We start from the raw sequence: 16,056 nt of genomic DNA, 5'->3' as shown, positions 1-16,056 counted from the left end.
GCTTGGGGAGTCAGGGGAAGTGTCCTAGAGTTGCTGACATATGCTGCATGTTGTAAGATGAACAGAAGTTAGCCAGAAGGGTGAACGGATAAGAATGTTCTAGGAAAAAAAATACAGATGTGCAAAGGCGGAAGGTAAGTGCGAGGACAGAAAGAGCAGAGGTCATGAAGGATTTTGCACGCTGGGGTAACAAGTTTGGAACCAAAGGTTCAGATGAATGTTTTAGAAAGATCATTGTGGGCACAGTAGTGAGTGAATCCACATACTGCTTCCCTATTAAGTTAACCCCTGAGCTGGGCTAGGGGTCCAAGAGCACATCCAATTCAATCCAAGTTGGTAAAGACTCAGCTCACGATGGAAATCAGCCCAGCTCCCCAGTGGTACAACCTCTGAGCAACTTACATCATTCTTCCTGGAGCATAACTCACAGGGAGAAGGGTGCATGGGGGTAAAGACAGGTTGGAGGGAGGGGCCAGGACCCGATGCCCCTGTCCGTGGGAAGGATGAGGATGGGGGAAGGTGGGACATCTGTGCTGTGGCTCTTCTTCAGAATCAGAGAAGCTGAGCAGGCTGGGCACACAGCAGCAGTGCTGGCTCTTTGTTGGCCCACAACAAGTGATGGCTGAGTGAATTCCATCCTTTGAGGGAAAGACTTCTCACCCTGAAAGAAAAGTTTGGTGGTGGGATCAGCTTTGGGAGCAGCAGGGTCAGTGATGGATCCAGTTTGTAGTTAGGACTGAGTTAGATTTAGGGTCAGTGTCAGGGTAGGGTCATAATTTTAGATCTGCTTCAGGATTAACCATTTTCTGACTTACTCATTCATCAGACATTCACTGTCAACTTCTCTGGTCTGTGCTCTTTGCAGGGGACTGGCACCCCAAAGATGAATAAGCCTGTCCCTGCCCTCAAAGGAAGGACAGATACATTCAGCCAAATGTAACAGTAGCCACAGTGAATGTGAAGGGGAATGAAAAGGGAAGTAATCATTTCTACCTGGTTGGTTGGTTGGGGACAGAGTTAGGCCCATCCCCACAAAAAGATGTCTCCACAATATAAGGGTCCTATTTTATCCCCTCTTTCAAAATGTTGTTTCTAATTATAGAAGTAAAACATACTTTCAAAATTTGAAAAGTACATAAAACTATTTTTAAAAAGTTTCATAATCATTGTACATAAAAGAAAGCACTGCTGACATTTTGGTTTTTGCAAATAATCATGATCTAAGGTTTATGAATCACAGAGGAGGAGGGAAGGCTAGCTGGGCCTGGGAAAGGCTCCCAACAGGAAACCTTGGGCCTTTGAGACAAGTTAGTGTGGGGACGGGATTCCCAGGAGGGGCAAAAGCACAAGCCATGGGAAAGCATTTGGGGGGCGGAATGGGTGAGAAGGTTTGTAAAGTGGGAGGAAGAGGGATGAGGCTGGAGAGATGGGAGGTGAATGGTCTTTAACGCCTGACTGAGGGATCTGCACTTCATTGCATGGGTAGTGGGGGAGAGAAAGCTTTTAAGAAAGGATATGGTCAGATAGATGGTTTAGAAAGACTTCTCTGCCTGCTGAGAAGAGGGGCGGGCAAATGCATTAGAAGAGGGCTCCAAAGAGCTAGGTAAAGTTTGCAACCAGGGCTCAGGGATCAGCATCTGTGACAGCTAGTTGGGGCAGGTATGTCTCTGTCCTCAGCTGAATTAATTAATAGTAACTTGGGTGTTGCTATTCCCATGGAAGGGAATTGGTTTCTTCAAGCTTCACAGAGCCCTTTTCAGCCTGGGGTGTGTGTGTGTCATTAACATGGTCCTCTATCTGTCGCTCTTTAGGGCTACTCAGATCAAGACCTACTCCTGGGACAATGCACAGGTTATCCTGGTGGGAAACAAGTGTGACATGGAGGAAGAAAGGGTTGTTCCCGCTGAAAAGGGCCGGCTCCTCGCAGAGCAGCTTGGTATGTACACAACACATGTGTGTTCGTGTGTGTGTGTGTGTGTGTGTGTGTGCATGGAAATGTGACATTGGGGAGATTGTGAAATACGTACATACTAGAGGCTTGATGCACGAAATTTGTGCAAGGGTCTTGGCCCCAGCCCCGGCCCGCCACCGCCACCGCAGCCCCTGCCCACCGCCGCCATGGCCTGGGGCCTCTGCCACCTCTGTCACAGCCCCTGCCCGCTGCGGCTTTGTCTGGAAGGACATCCAGTGGGACGTCCGGTCTAATTAGCATATTATGCTTTTATTATTATAGATGTGCTCTATGTATTGTTTTATATTTATGTGATGAACATATAGCTTTATGTTAGGTAATTTATGATTATGTGCATATATTTTGTTACATTCAATATATAAGTAAAACTTAAAATTATGAATGCTTTTTTCACCAGCTCCTTCCACAAAAGATTTAAGGTGTTTTATAAAATTCATCATAGTACATTAAAAAAAAAACCTAAATAAGTGAGAACATTGGAGCAAAGGAAAAGCAAGGGTAGGAGGTAAATAAGAGGAAGCCTGCAGTGAGATAAGTATGTATATTGTAAATTCTTGGGGATAAGCAAGAGTTGGGCCAAAATATTGGCTTCGAGCTTCCTAGCAACCATTGCAAAGAGGGAAACATAATCAGTTACATGGTTCAGAGATGGTTCTTAAATTAAAAACAAACCTATTATTCCAGAGAAGCGCTGCTCTTCATTGGCAACTGTAGGGCAGACTCTCTATGCGGCTTGTGATAATGTCCTTCATATCAAACAACTCTACAGTAACTATAGCACTGAACATCACAGGATGTGTCTTACACTTTCTCCCAATGTAAACTGATCCTTCCTCGCCAAAACATGTTTCACAACAAAAGTCCTTGTTTGAAGGGAGGAAACAGTGTGGCTTTAAGTATGCAGCTCAGTAATGCTCTGGCTTTTTCCAAGGTTGAAGTTTCTTGATTCTTGTGCTCCCTTGAGACCCAGGTGCCTTAGGTGTGTCTCGGTGGCTCTGCAGGAGGACCCCTGCCAATACTTGCTTAAAATAGCAACTTTTTCTTTTCTTTTCTGTATTGGGGTTTAATGTAAGATCGCCTTAGAGCAGCGGTTCTCAACCTGTGGGTCACGACCCCTTTGGGGGTCGAACGACCCTTTCACAGGGGTCGCCTAAGACCATCGGAAAATGCATATATAATTACATTACGATTTATAACAGTAGCAAAATTACAGTTATGAAGTAGCAACGAAAATAATTTTATGGTTGGGGGTCACCACAACATGAGGAACTGTATTAAAGGGTCGCGGCATTAGGAAGGTGAGAACCACTGCTTTAGAGAAATCTTCCTCTATTGCTTAGCTTTTAGCTAGTCTAAATAGTTCTCACAACTTAGGTGTTGTAAGTTTTCAGCAGTAGGAGATTTAAAGTTACACTCTCTGGAAATTTCTGAAGTACTGATATATGGGCTGGTAGATAGGTAAACTGTACAGTATAATGTCCAAGTGTGTTGTATATATTTGTATTATGTGTGTTGTGTGTTGTACATATTTATATTACATGTATTATGAGTATGTGTGTGTTGGGGGAGGAGTCCTATGCTTCTTTCTCCCTTCCCCTATTCCCCAGGGTGTTCTGAAATAGAAACTAGCAAACTGTAGGTAAATAACAAAAAGGGCCCTTGCTGGTTTGGCTCAGTGGATAGAGCATTGGCCTGTAGACTGAAGGGTCCCAGGATCGATTCCGGTCAAGGGCACATATCTCTGTTGCAGGCTCCCTGCAGGCTCCCGGCTCTGGTGGGGGGCATATGGGAGTCAACCAATTGATGTGTCTCTCACATCAGTGTTTCTCTCTGTCTATCCCTCTCCCTTCCACTCTCTCTAAAAATCAATGGAAAAAATATCTTCAGGTGAGGATTAAAAAATAAATATATCTATACTACTGAAAGGGTAATATGCTAATTAGACCAGACATCTTCTGGACGACCTTCTGGACATTTTTCAGGACTAAGCCATGGTGGCAGAGCAGAGGCAGAGGTGGTTAGGGGGATCAGGCTAGCAGGGAGAGCAGTTAGGGGAATCAGGCCGGCAGGGGAGAGCAATTAGGAGGATCAGGTTGGCAGGGGAGAACAGTTATGGGGATCAGTCTGGCAGGGGAGAGCAGTTAGGGGGATCAGGCCGGTAGGCAGGTGAGCAGTTAGGAGCCAGCGGTTCTGGATTGCGAGAGGGATGCCCAACTGCCAATTTAGGATTGGGCCTAAACCAGCAGTCGGACATCCCCCCAAGGGGTCCCGGATTGGAGAGAGTGCAGGCCGGGCTGAGGGATTCTCCCCGTGCATGAATTTTATGCATCGGGCCTCTAGTTAAATAATAAAAAGGAAGATTGAATCATCTTGGGTCGTACTCTTCTTATACCATCACAGAGTTTCTCAGGATTCAGAAAGTACCTCCCCCATCTGTGGTTCACAGAACAGAAAGCATGTTCTGCCACCCACACCTAGGTGACCTCAGGCTGTCTCTTTATGTCTTCAACCTGCTGTCCCCAGGGAAACACCCAGCACCCTCCCTGGACCCTCTAAACCCCATCTGTTTGGAATGCTCTCTTCTGTGTCCCATTCCCCACCCTCATTCATCCAGTGAAACACCCCCTCCCCCACACACATACACACAGTTTTCAAAACAACTCAAGCTGCACATCTTCTGTGAAGCCTTTCCTGGCTGCCCAGAGCTCTTTTCTTTGGGTCCCCACTTAATGTACCCCATACAGGCAGCAGTCACAGTGCCCATGGCACTTGGGTGCCCTTGTTTTCTTGTCTATCTCCCAAAGGCTCCATGAGGCCAGGAAATTAATCTTATTTATCTTTGTACCCACAGCGCCTAGTATGTGGCCTCGCACTGAGAAGATGCTGCTCAAATATGTTTCAATTAAATGTGTATTATGTTATGTATTTGGCTACTCATTTTACTTCAATCCAATTAAGACTTCTGAGTACCTGCTCTATGCCAGGTACTGTGCAGTGAAATAGGATACATTCCCTGGTCTGTGAAGGATAGAAACAGTGATACCCCAAGTGATCACTGTTGTGATAGACTCGGGATATGCTGGGGATTGTGGGAGCACAGAGGAGGCACCTAATTCAGTTGGGGTCAGAGAACACGATGCCTAAGCTGAGTCGTGAAGACAAGTAGGAGCAGCCAAGGGAGAAAGCGAGGCAAGACATTCTAAGCAGGGAGAATAACGCTGACAAAGTCAAGGAATAGCACATTGTGTTCAGGGAACCATAAATCATGGGAACATGCGAGCCTAGAGCAGTGTTTCCCAAAGAGAGAGACCCAAGACACTGGGAGTGTGCAAGATGATTTTGTGTATATATTTTGGTGTGCATTAGAAAAAATATATAATCAGCATGTCAAGCCCGTAGAGTTAAACAAGGCTACGTTTTTAAAAGGTGAATTAGTTTTATATTAGGAAAAAAGATAGCCAGCATGCCAAGTCCTTATGACTAAGATTTTTTAAAAGTAAGCTGGTTAAGTATTAGATGTTTACCATGTGCCAGGCACTATTCTAAATGTTTTAAGGTATTATTCATTTAATTCAATTCTCCTAAGATCCTCTGAGACATGTACTTTTCTTATCTCCAAGTTATTTTTTTAGCAGATGAGAAAACTGAGGAACAAAGAAGTTGGGTAACTTGCTTAAGGTCACACAGTTAGTAATAGGTAGAGTCAGAATTTGAACTCAAGCAGCAGTCTGGCTCCAGAGCCTAACCACTTAACCACACTATAGGGCAAATATGGTAATAATGAGTGATATATATTGAGCCGAGCATTATATGAAGTATTTTGCATTATTTCATTTAATTCTCAATATAACCCTTCAAGGTAGGTACTATAGGATATGCCCAATACTTTGATAAATGACGTTCATAGATTAAGTAATTTGCTCAAGATTACATAGTTAGGAAGTAGTGGAGTCAGTATAGATCTATCAAACTTACGTAGAAACATAGATGGAAGTGAGATTCTTAATAAAGGGTTTAGGGAGGCACTTGAAGAAGGCCTTAATGAAGTGGTCAGATTTGGGCAGGCCAAGGTAACCAATCTCTGTCCTACTCAACTTCCTGAACGTTCCTCTATTGCTTAGCCAGAACTTGCTTACTTGACCTCAAGAGCAGCAAAGTTATGTCTAATTTGTTTCATTATTCCCAAGCACCCAGACTAGGGTAGATTTTCATTTATTCATACATTTACTCAGTTATTCATTTAAAAATATTTTTTGAGCATGTACTCTGAACCAGGCAAATTCTGTTTTGGCACTTGAGATATAACAGTGAAGAAAACAGCTATAATCCTTATTGTCCTGGAACTAATGAGGAAATAAATTTTAAACAAATAGTTATACAAAAATATATAATTCAAATGGTATAAATGGGTGAATTACCTGGTACTTGAATTATATCTTAATAAAGCTATTAAAAATTGTGATAAGTTCTGCATAAGTTAGGACTTTTGTTATGACAAGTGATAAAACCCCAAATCAAACTAGGTTTCAATAAAAACTTAAAAAAAATATATATATATAGCTCACATACATGTGAAGTCCAATAGATCTTGGACTTAATTGCACTCTCTAGTTCTCAGCTTTGCTTATCCCTTCAGCCTCTTCCTGTAGCCAAACACTGCATGGGGAGTAAGGTGAATGATGGCAGCTCCAGATTCATATTGTCCCAACTCCTGCAAAAAGAGCTTCTCTCTCCCAGCCACCATATATAAATCTCAGGGAAGAATATGATTGGTCCCCTGTGAGTCACATGCCTACCCCAATAGCTGGGGGAGGCAAGTATTATAACCTATAGTCCCACCAAACTGTTTAAAATAAGGGCTCCTTAAAGAAAGGTATGGTGGGCAGATAAAAGTAACATAAGTTACCAGTCTATGAAGAAAGTGAAAAAGAAAGACCTGATTTTTTTAAAAATATTTTTTATTGACTTCAGAGAGGAAAGGAGAGGGAGAGAGAGAGACAGAAACATTAACGATGAGAAAGAATCATTGATCAACTGCCTCCTACATGACCCACACTAGGGATTGAGCCAGGAACCCGGGAATGTGCCTTTGATCAGAATCGAACCCGGGACCCTTCAGTACGCAGGCTGACACTCTATTCATTGAGCCAAACCAGGTAGGGCAAGAGAGACCTAATTTTAGACGGGAGAGTCAAGATCTTCTGAGAAAGTAACACTTAAGCTGAGAACTAAAAGATGAGAAAAAGTTAGCATGTCACAGGGCCTAAACAATCAAGGGGAGAATTGTGTGAGATGAGAGTGGAGAAGTAGGCAGAGACCAGATCACAGAATCTTGTGGGCCATGGTAAGAATTTTGGAAGGAAGTGGTCAGACCTGGGAACAGTGAGGGAAGATGCTCAGCCTTTCTCATCACCACCCTAGTCTTTTCCCTCTGCTATGCCGGCTATTAAGTACATTTCAGTGGTCTGCTCATCAGTGCTGCAGTGCCATTCTCTGCTCATCAGTGCTGCAGTGCCATTCTCTGCATTCTCTTCAGGCTTTTTTTTTTTTTTAAGCTTTTCTCAGCTCATTCAGCCAAGACTACTGATATGGCCAGCAACTAGCATTTATTGAAGCTGTGAGTGAGTAGCAACAGGTCTTCTGTGAAGTTCCTGGGACATGAGCAAGGCTGTAAAGACCCTGGGGAAAGTGGATCTTTGGGAGGGTGGAGGAGTTTCAGGGCCTCCTATTCCAGGAAGCATGGCATTTTAGGGCCTCTGCCTCCCTGTGCCCTTCAGAAGGGGCTGCTTGTCCCTTCCCCGCATCTGATTGGGAATGGTCTGGCCAGAGCCCAGGGAGGCTAGAAAAAGGTAAATGTGCTTCTGCCTACAAGAGAAGAAGAGACCGATTTAAAATGTGGTTTCAAAACACATACATGCACTCACTCCAGCGAAGTATAGTGGGAAAAGCATCAGACTAGAAGTGAGGAGATTGAATGTTTTATCCTGTCTCTGCCCCTAGTTTACTATATGACCTTGAGCTTTTTGTTTCCTGTCTGTGGGTCTGTTTGCCCCTCTGAAAGACAGGGATATGGATTAGTTGACTGGGAAGGACTGTTTGGCTCTATTCCTCTTTGATCCGTAATTTCAATTCACACAATTCTCCACTCAGACTCCACAGACTCTTGTATGCTGCCTTGCCTATTTTAGGTGCTTGCTGGAAGTTTTTGGATTGGTATGAATCATTGAAACCTTGCATCACTAAGCCTAGTTCCAGAGGAAAAAAGACCTAGTTGGCATTGATGACAGTAACTAACTTTGGTGAGGTTCGCAATGTGTTTTCACAACAATTCTCTTATGACCCTCTCTCCCTCATAGCCTGGAAGGTGGCATTATCATCAGCTCCGTTGTACTGATGAAGAAGCGGAGTCCAGACCACTTTGTGTTTTCTTGCACACTCCTGTGTCTTTATTTTTTTACTTAAAGATTATGTAACCTTAACAGTTTGTGTCTTTTAAGTGCCCTTTGTTGGGAGTATGGTTCTTTTTTTTTTAATATATATATTTTATTGATTTTTTACAAAGAGGAAGGGAGAGGGATAGAGAGTTAGAAACATCAATGAGAGAGAAACATCGATCAGCAGCCTCCTGCACACTCCCCACTGGGTATGTGCCCGCAACCAAGGTACATGCCCCTGACCGGAATCGAACCTGGAACCCCTGAGTCCTCAGGCCGACACTCTATCCACTGAGCCAAACTGGTTAGGGCGGGAGTATGGTTCTTAAACATTTATTCATATTGCTTTGATTGCCCTTATGTTATTTATTTATGACAATAAATGCTGTGGGATTGTTTTTATTTTTTAAAGATTTTTAATTGATTTTTAGAGAGAGAGGAAGGGAGAGGGAGAGAGAGAAACATCGACGTGAGAGCAAAACATTGATTGGCTGCTTTCTGTATACCCCCTTCTGGACCGAGCCTGCAAACTAGGCATGTGCCCTGTCCAGAAACTGAACCGGAGACTTCTTGGTGCATGGGATGGCACCCAACCAAATCATACTGGCCAGGGCTGTGGAATTGTTTCATTTTTCTTTTTTCAAATTATTATTTTTTAAAATTTATCTTTAGTGTTGAAAGTATTACACATGTCCCATTATCCCCCCATTGATCCCCTCCACTTCACCCCTTGAGTAGAATTGTTTTTATTTAAAAAAAAAAAGATTATGTAAGTTTTCTGAGCCATACAGATAGTAGAGGGCAGGCCCAGTACTACTCAAAACTCAGCCTTTGGACTTAAAATCCTAAGGCTCCCATTTTATCATCCAGTGGTGTTTTCCCAAAAGCCTGCCATAGTTTCTTTTCAATTTCCACCCTCATTCACAATGTTAGTGAGATTTCTTTAGATTATGTTGCAGTAATATATAACCCAACTCAGAAGCTTAGATAATACCGTAAAGTTGTTTGTTTGTTTGTTTCTCACATTACATGCCACTGCAAGTAAGCTGAAGCTCTGTTCCAGCTTCTTACTCTGGGATCCAATCTGGGATGGCTAAACCACACAAAGGCTCTTCTTAATGCTTTTGGTGAGACTTGGAATGGCCACATCCATTGGCCAAAACAAGGCGATATATACCTCCCACAAGGAGGCACTGCAAGCCACTTGGCAATCTGTAGGGATGTAAAATCCTCTACAGGGAGGGCAGTGAATAATCTGCTACAGTCATTAAACACATGATGGACCCTGGGGATACAGATGTGAATGAATTCCCTGCCCTCAAAATCCTCATTGACCAGGGAAGTAAAATAGGAAAGAGATCATTTCAATAACCTTTGGGTAGATGTCCTTAGCCTGTTTGCTATCACTCTTTACCCTTCTCCTGTTCTGTCTCTTTCCTGCAACCCGCTCTGGGGTATTGACCTTTGCAAGCTGTGTTTCCCAGGTCCCTGAGGGGATTAGCTAAGGAGAGACACTGACAGGTGATTGGAGATGAGAAAAGGGAGAAACCTGCATTTCCCCCCCCCCCCCACACACACACAGTCAGCTCCTCCAGTAGAGGCTGCTCCTCTTCTTCCTGACTCCTGCTTCCATGGTTCTAGCTTCCTTTGGCCCTAGTAATAGTTTTTGTTTTAATTTATGTATTGACTAGAGGCCCGGTGCACGAAATCTGTGCACGGGGTGGGGGTTGGTCTCTCAGCCAGGCCTGCACCCTCTTGCAGTCCAGAGTCTGGGAGCCCTTGGGGGATGTCCGACTGGCGGAGCGGGCCTAAGTTGTCAGTTGGACAACCTTAGCACTGCCGTGGAGGCAGGAGAGGCACCCGCCACCGCTGCTGCACTCACCAGCCATGAGCCCGGCTTCTGGCTGAGCGGCGCTCCCCCTGTGGGAGTGCACTGAACACCAGGGGGTAGCTCCTGCGTTGAGCGTCTGGCCCCTGGTGGTCAGTGCACATCATAGCTACTGGTTGTTCTGCTGTTCAGTCAGCTTGCATATTAGCCTTTTATTATATAGGATTTTAGAGAGAAAGGAAGGGGGACAGAGAGGGAGAGAGGGAAAGAGAGAAACATTGAGTTGCTGTTCCACTTATTCATGCACTCACTGATTGACTCTTATATTTTCCCTAACTGGGTATAAACCCTATGCTCCAACCAACTGAGCTACCTGGCCAGAGCTTGTTTTGTTGTATTTTTCTTTCTTTTTTCCCCTGTTGATAATCTATAGGTTTCCTTACTATTCTATTTGGCCTTTTAGTTTTTCTATCACCTATATAATCAGTTCCCTCTGGGTTAAATATTAAGAATAGTTCCCATTTTCCCATTGAGATCTGACTGAAACAACTTGGTAAGGTGGCATGGTATTACAGGGGAGAGGTACTTCATATGTTCTGAGTGGTGGGGGTTGGGTGGGAAGAGAAAGCGAAGGCTCTCTGGAATCAGTGATTCCACAGGTGAGTAATAAAGATAATTAGGAGTAGGAGCTAGAACAGGGGTGGGCAAACTTTTTGACTCAAGGGCCACAATGGGTTCTTAAACTGGACCGGAGGGCCGGAACAAAAGCATGGATGGAGTGTTTGTGTGAACTAATATAAATTCAAAATAAACATCATTACATAAAAGGGTACGGTCTTTTTTTTTTTTTTAGTTTTATTCATTTCAAATGGGCCGGATCTGGCCCGCGGGCCGTAGTTTGCCCACAGCTGAGCTAGAAAGTAATAGCCTGAGCAAAGGCACCAAATAAGAAAGTGTTGATGTTTCTGGAACATGGTGTGAACCAGGAAGATGAGGCTGGAGAAGTAGAGAGAGACCAACCATGCAGGGTAATGGGTGTTAAGCCAATAGGCTGGCTATTGCATTAATTCTGGTGACACAAAGCCAAGTCAAAATAGCTCAGGTTAGCCCTGGCTGGTTTGGCTCAGTGGATAGAGCTTTGGCCTGCGGACTGAAGGGTCCCCGTTTTGATTCCGGCCAAGGGCACATACCTGGGTTGCGGGCTCCATCCCCAGTAGGGGAAGTGCTGGAGGCAGCTGATCAGTGATTCTGATTATTGATGTTTTTCTCTCCCTTTCTCTTCCTCTCTGAAATCAATAAAGAAATATATATTTTTAAAAAATAGCTCAGGTTATATGAACGGGGCATAGCTGAAACAAAGTGGAAGAAAAAGGTCGCTGAAATGATATGTTCAAGACATTAAGAGGCCAGGGTGTTGGATGGATTGTCCACACGAAACCAAAAGTTCCTGAGAATGAGAACACCCTGCATGGAAAGGAAGACAGTGAGTTCCTTGCCAAAATCATCAGTGATCAGAGGGGTGTGAGTTAAAGATTGACGCATGATGGAGATGAAGAGGTATCAGAAAAGGATGGAGAAGGGGTTTGAACATATAAGGGAAGGAGAAAGGTTCTGGGGCAGTGTCAGGACGGAGGGGTGAGTTTAGAAGGTTGCAAGTTTCTGAACAGAATTCTGAAGTCAAATTCAGAAGCAGGAAGTATGGACACGGTCTGTGGGTCTGTGACAGCTGTCTTTGGACTGGAAGGGGAAACATAATCATTTTGGAGTGGAGGGAATCATTAGATTCAGTTAAGAATTGGGACCTATTAAAGACAGCAGAAATTCCACTGTTTTGAAGCCAATTAGAGGGAGGAAAGGATTGGGGGCTAGTCTGATTAATCAGTTGTCATCTTCGTGACCTCACTAGATTCTCAGCTCCTGAGAATCCTTACTAATGAACCTGAGGAAAAGGTTACCATCTGGGCCTACGAATGAAGAACCTTCCAGGAGACTGACAATAATTAGGTGGGGGTGCATCTGGACTTGTTCTGCTAGCAAAAGAGCTGGCTAGACCCATGAGCTGGTTACTGGAATCAGAGTTCTCATACCACCGGTACCTTTGAGATGGCAGTGGAGACAGGTCTCGGCATGACATACGAGGTCTCCATGTTTGGCCACCTACTACCTCATCTCTCACCACTTGGAGCTTTCTGCTCTGATGATAACAGACTACTATGGTCATTCCAGCATAAGCCAAGGCTGTTTTTTGCCCCATTGTCTGTGCTCATACCTTTCCCCCTGTGTGCTGTACATGCATGTGCTCACACATACACTCACAACCACGTGTCTTTATTTAGCTGATATCTTTTTAGGAATCAGCTTCTCCAAGAAGCCTTCCCTGGCCCCCAGGCTCATTTAAATAACTTTGTGCCCTGACCATCACCTGGCTTCTCACCATTCCAGCTTTTATCACTACAATATTGTCACTATGTCTCTCCCACACTAGACTAGGAGTTCCTTAAGAGTAGGAACTGTTTCTGATTCGCCTCAGTGTCCCCAGTGTCCAGCACAGGATCTGCCATCCCATTGAGCTGAGTTCTTATGACCCCCACTGTCCACATCTCCTCATCCACTTCCTCCATGCTCATTCCCACCTCGTTCATTCATCTAATCATTCAACCAGTACTCAGCAAGCACCTACTCCAACTGGTGCAGACACTCAGATGAATGACATGGTCCCTGTTGGGAGCTCCTTGTCAAATGGACTTCTGCATGCAGGGTGACATGTGCTATGGCAGAGGAAGCACAAGGAGAAGGAAGAGGCCCTATCTAAGCTGGGTCCTGAAAAATGAGAAGTTAGTTGGGTGAAGAGTTTTACTCAGTGCTGGCCCTAAAGGCTCCCATCCCCACTAACTTCTGGAGGCTTCCACCCCCTCTCCTCCCCTCCACTTTCTCCCTCCACTGCATTCCTGCACAGCCTCTGGTTTTCTCTACCTGGGTTAGAAATGTTCTAGTGTGTTCTGTCACTGTTCCAACTGAGAGCAAGACAAGGGGGCATAAGGGATAGAGCCCTGGCTAATGCCCCATCTCTAAACCTCAGTTTCCCTATCTGCAAATTACAAGTGATAACCCTTGTCTCACCTTAGCCCCTCACAAGGTTGTTCTAAAATTGTATTTGTGGCCCTGGCTGGTGTGTGTCAGTTGGTTGAGCATTGTCCTGTGAACCAAAGGGTTGCTGGTTCAATTCCTGGTCAGGTGCATGCCCAAGTTTTGGGCTCGATCCCCATTCTCTCTCCCATCGATGTTTCTGTCTCTTTCTCCCTCTCCCTTCTTCTCTCTCTCTAAAAAAAATCAATAAAAACATATTTTTAAAAATTTGTATTTGTGAACTGTTAAGGACTATGCACATGTGAGGAACTGACATACTTTTGTGCATTTAATTTTCATTACTGCCCTATAAGGTATAAAATATTTACCCCATTCTACAATATGAGAAGATAGGCTTAGGGAGATTAGGCAACTAATCTGCCATAGCACATGTCATCTTGCCTATGGTCACCCAGTTGGTAGCTGACTGAGATATGTTCAAATCCAGGCTGTCCAACTCCTGGGCTTCTTCCCACTGCCCACCTGCTCAGTGTGGCATATCTCCCCTCAGTGCCACTTCCTCAGAAGGCATTTGTGCTCCTGGCCTTGACCTGTGTCCTCACATTCATCTACACTGATGGTTTAAGGCTATTTACTTCTTTATTTGTTTGGGGGGAGCAGGCAACACCCCCAACACCTCCCCTACCACTGTCACTTGTAATAAACCAGTCAACAGCCAGAGTCCATTTTTATGATATTCAGTAAGGAAAACCTACATGCTGAAGGGTCTCTGAAGCTGACTAGGTTTCTATGGCCTGAGGATAATGAGCCAGCAGCTGCCTCCTTCTTCATCACAGGCTGAAATTAGCCTGCACTTTTGCAGCTTGCCTTTCTCAGGTCGGGAAATGGGCCACAGGAGAAGCTGTCAGCTGAGGTGGGCTAGCAGGGGTTGTACTCACATCCCAGCCTTCAAGCTGGGATGGCTGGGGAAAGAGCCTTGTTTGTACCTGGGGGCTTCAGCCTCTGTAGACAATGGGATATCAGGGAGAGGAGGGAAGAAGAAAGAGACCATCCTTCTTTGTGGGAGATGAAAAAGACAGAGAGGAGAGACGCAGATGAAAGAAGAGCAGAAAGAAGCTGTCATTATAACAGGCAACTTTTGTACAGCAATTTATCCATCACCTCGCTCAGTCCTCCCAACCTCTCTCAGCTGGAAGACACTGTTATTATTTCTATTTGACAAATGGGGTGTCTGAGACTCATAGAGGTTAAGTGATTCAAAAAGATGAAGTGACTTGCTCAGATTCAGACACGGTGGTAGTCAGATAAAAGCAAAGGAGGCCAAAGGTACTTGTAAAGGAAGAAAAAGACATGATCAGGGGGAAAAAAGGTAAGTGAGAGGGAGAAATAGGAGGCTGGATTGTGTATGGACTTGGGAGCTAGCCAAACCCAGATCTAGACCCAATTTCCACTAATACAGCCATGTGACCTTGTATGAGTTATATAATCTCTTGGAGCCTTGGTTTTCACATTTACAAATTGGAGAAGGTTCTATTTACCCAACAGGCTGCTGGGAAGATTAAGTAAGATGATATTTGTAAAACTCCTAGCATAGAGTCTGGCATATAGTAGGTGCTCAATAAATATTAGAGACCCCCAAGAAAAGAGTTCAAGGAACATAAGGGAAAAAGAAAAGCTAAAATGAAAAAAAAAAAAGGAAGAAAGAAGCTTTTGAGGAGAAATAAATACAGACTCCAAAGGAAGGGAAAGAGGTAGACAGACAAAAGAGGAAGGAGTAGGCTAGGGCAGGGGAGTAATGGAGAAAGTGGCTTAGACTTTCAAGGGTTGCCCCCAACCTGGCCAAGATTCCTCAGTTGGAAAGCAGCCACTTTGTCTGAATCAGGAGGGCCTTTCTTGTGTCTCCTAAGACAACCAAGTCCTGTTCATTGACACAGAAAGTGTCGTTAAAGATCTCAAGGTACAGAACAGTCAAGGATGTCCCATGCTTCCCGTGCAGTTTTCCGAGGGCCTTTTGGGGGGCTTGTTGGGGGAAGGAGAGATACCGGGCAATTCCAGGGGAATTCAGGAAGAAGGCACCCCACTGAGTGGTGATAAGCCTTTGTGTCTGTAGGTGGAAAGGGCAAATAGAGTTTTGCTTGTTCAGTGTGGATCTTGGGGTGCCTCCCAGAGCCTAGACGAGTGCTGGCCAGACTAGGGGGAGAGGGAGGCAGGGGGAAGAGGAGGGAAAGCTCTGGTCAAAAAGGCCAAAGCCTGCTTCTCATACTGGTGCCTTATCTTGGGCAAGTCGGTTTATTTCTCTAAGCCACAGTGTCTACATTAGTGAAATGGAGAGGGTCTGCCTGGACCCTTGTTCCCCCAGGTATGACATCACAATCAAATGAGATAATGGATGTGAACTGGGAAGTACTATGCACACATATTGAAGTATTCACTCTATTAGAAAATATACCTAATGACTCTCCTCTGTGTCAGGCACAGGGCTATATACATTTTACATTCATTATCTTGTTTAGTCCTTGAACTAATTCTATGAGGTAGGTAAACTTATCCCTATTTATAAACTGGGGCATTGATTCATGAAGAGAATAGGTGACTTTCTGGGAGTTACACAGCTGGTCAATGGTAGAGCCAGGGTCTAAACCAGTGCAGGTAATCCCTGCTCTGGGCTGTCTCCTTGAAGCAGAATTCCCTGCCCATGGGATTAGGCCTCCTTGCTTCTCCCCTGAGCACTGGCT

General features: G+C 44.5%; 1 protein-coding gene across 1 annotated transcript in view; it reads left to right on the top strand.

Moving 5' to 3' along the window:
• RAB3B (RAB3B, member RAS oncogene family) overlaps nucleotides 1–16,056 on the top strand; it is a 60,196-nt gene that overhangs the window by 43,475 nt on the left and 665 nt on the right. The window contains 2 exon segments of the mRNA XM_023752822.1: nucleotides 1,812–1,936; nucleotides 4,824–4,956. Coding sequence (XP_023608590.1) covers nucleotides 1,812–1,936; nucleotides 4,824–4,956 — 258 coding nt within the window.

The sequence above is a fragment of the Myotis lucifugus genome, unplaced genomic scaffold (assembly GCF_000147115.1).
Source record: "Myotis lucifugus unplaced genomic scaffold, Myoluc2.0 scaffold_37, whole genome shotgun sequence".
Taxonomy (NCBI): Eukaryota; Metazoa; Chordata; class Mammalia; order Chiroptera; family Vespertilionidae; genus Myotis; species Myotis lucifugus.
The sequence above is the reverse complement of the archived record's forward strand: the minus strand, read 5'-3'. Positions and strand labels throughout refer to the sequence as shown.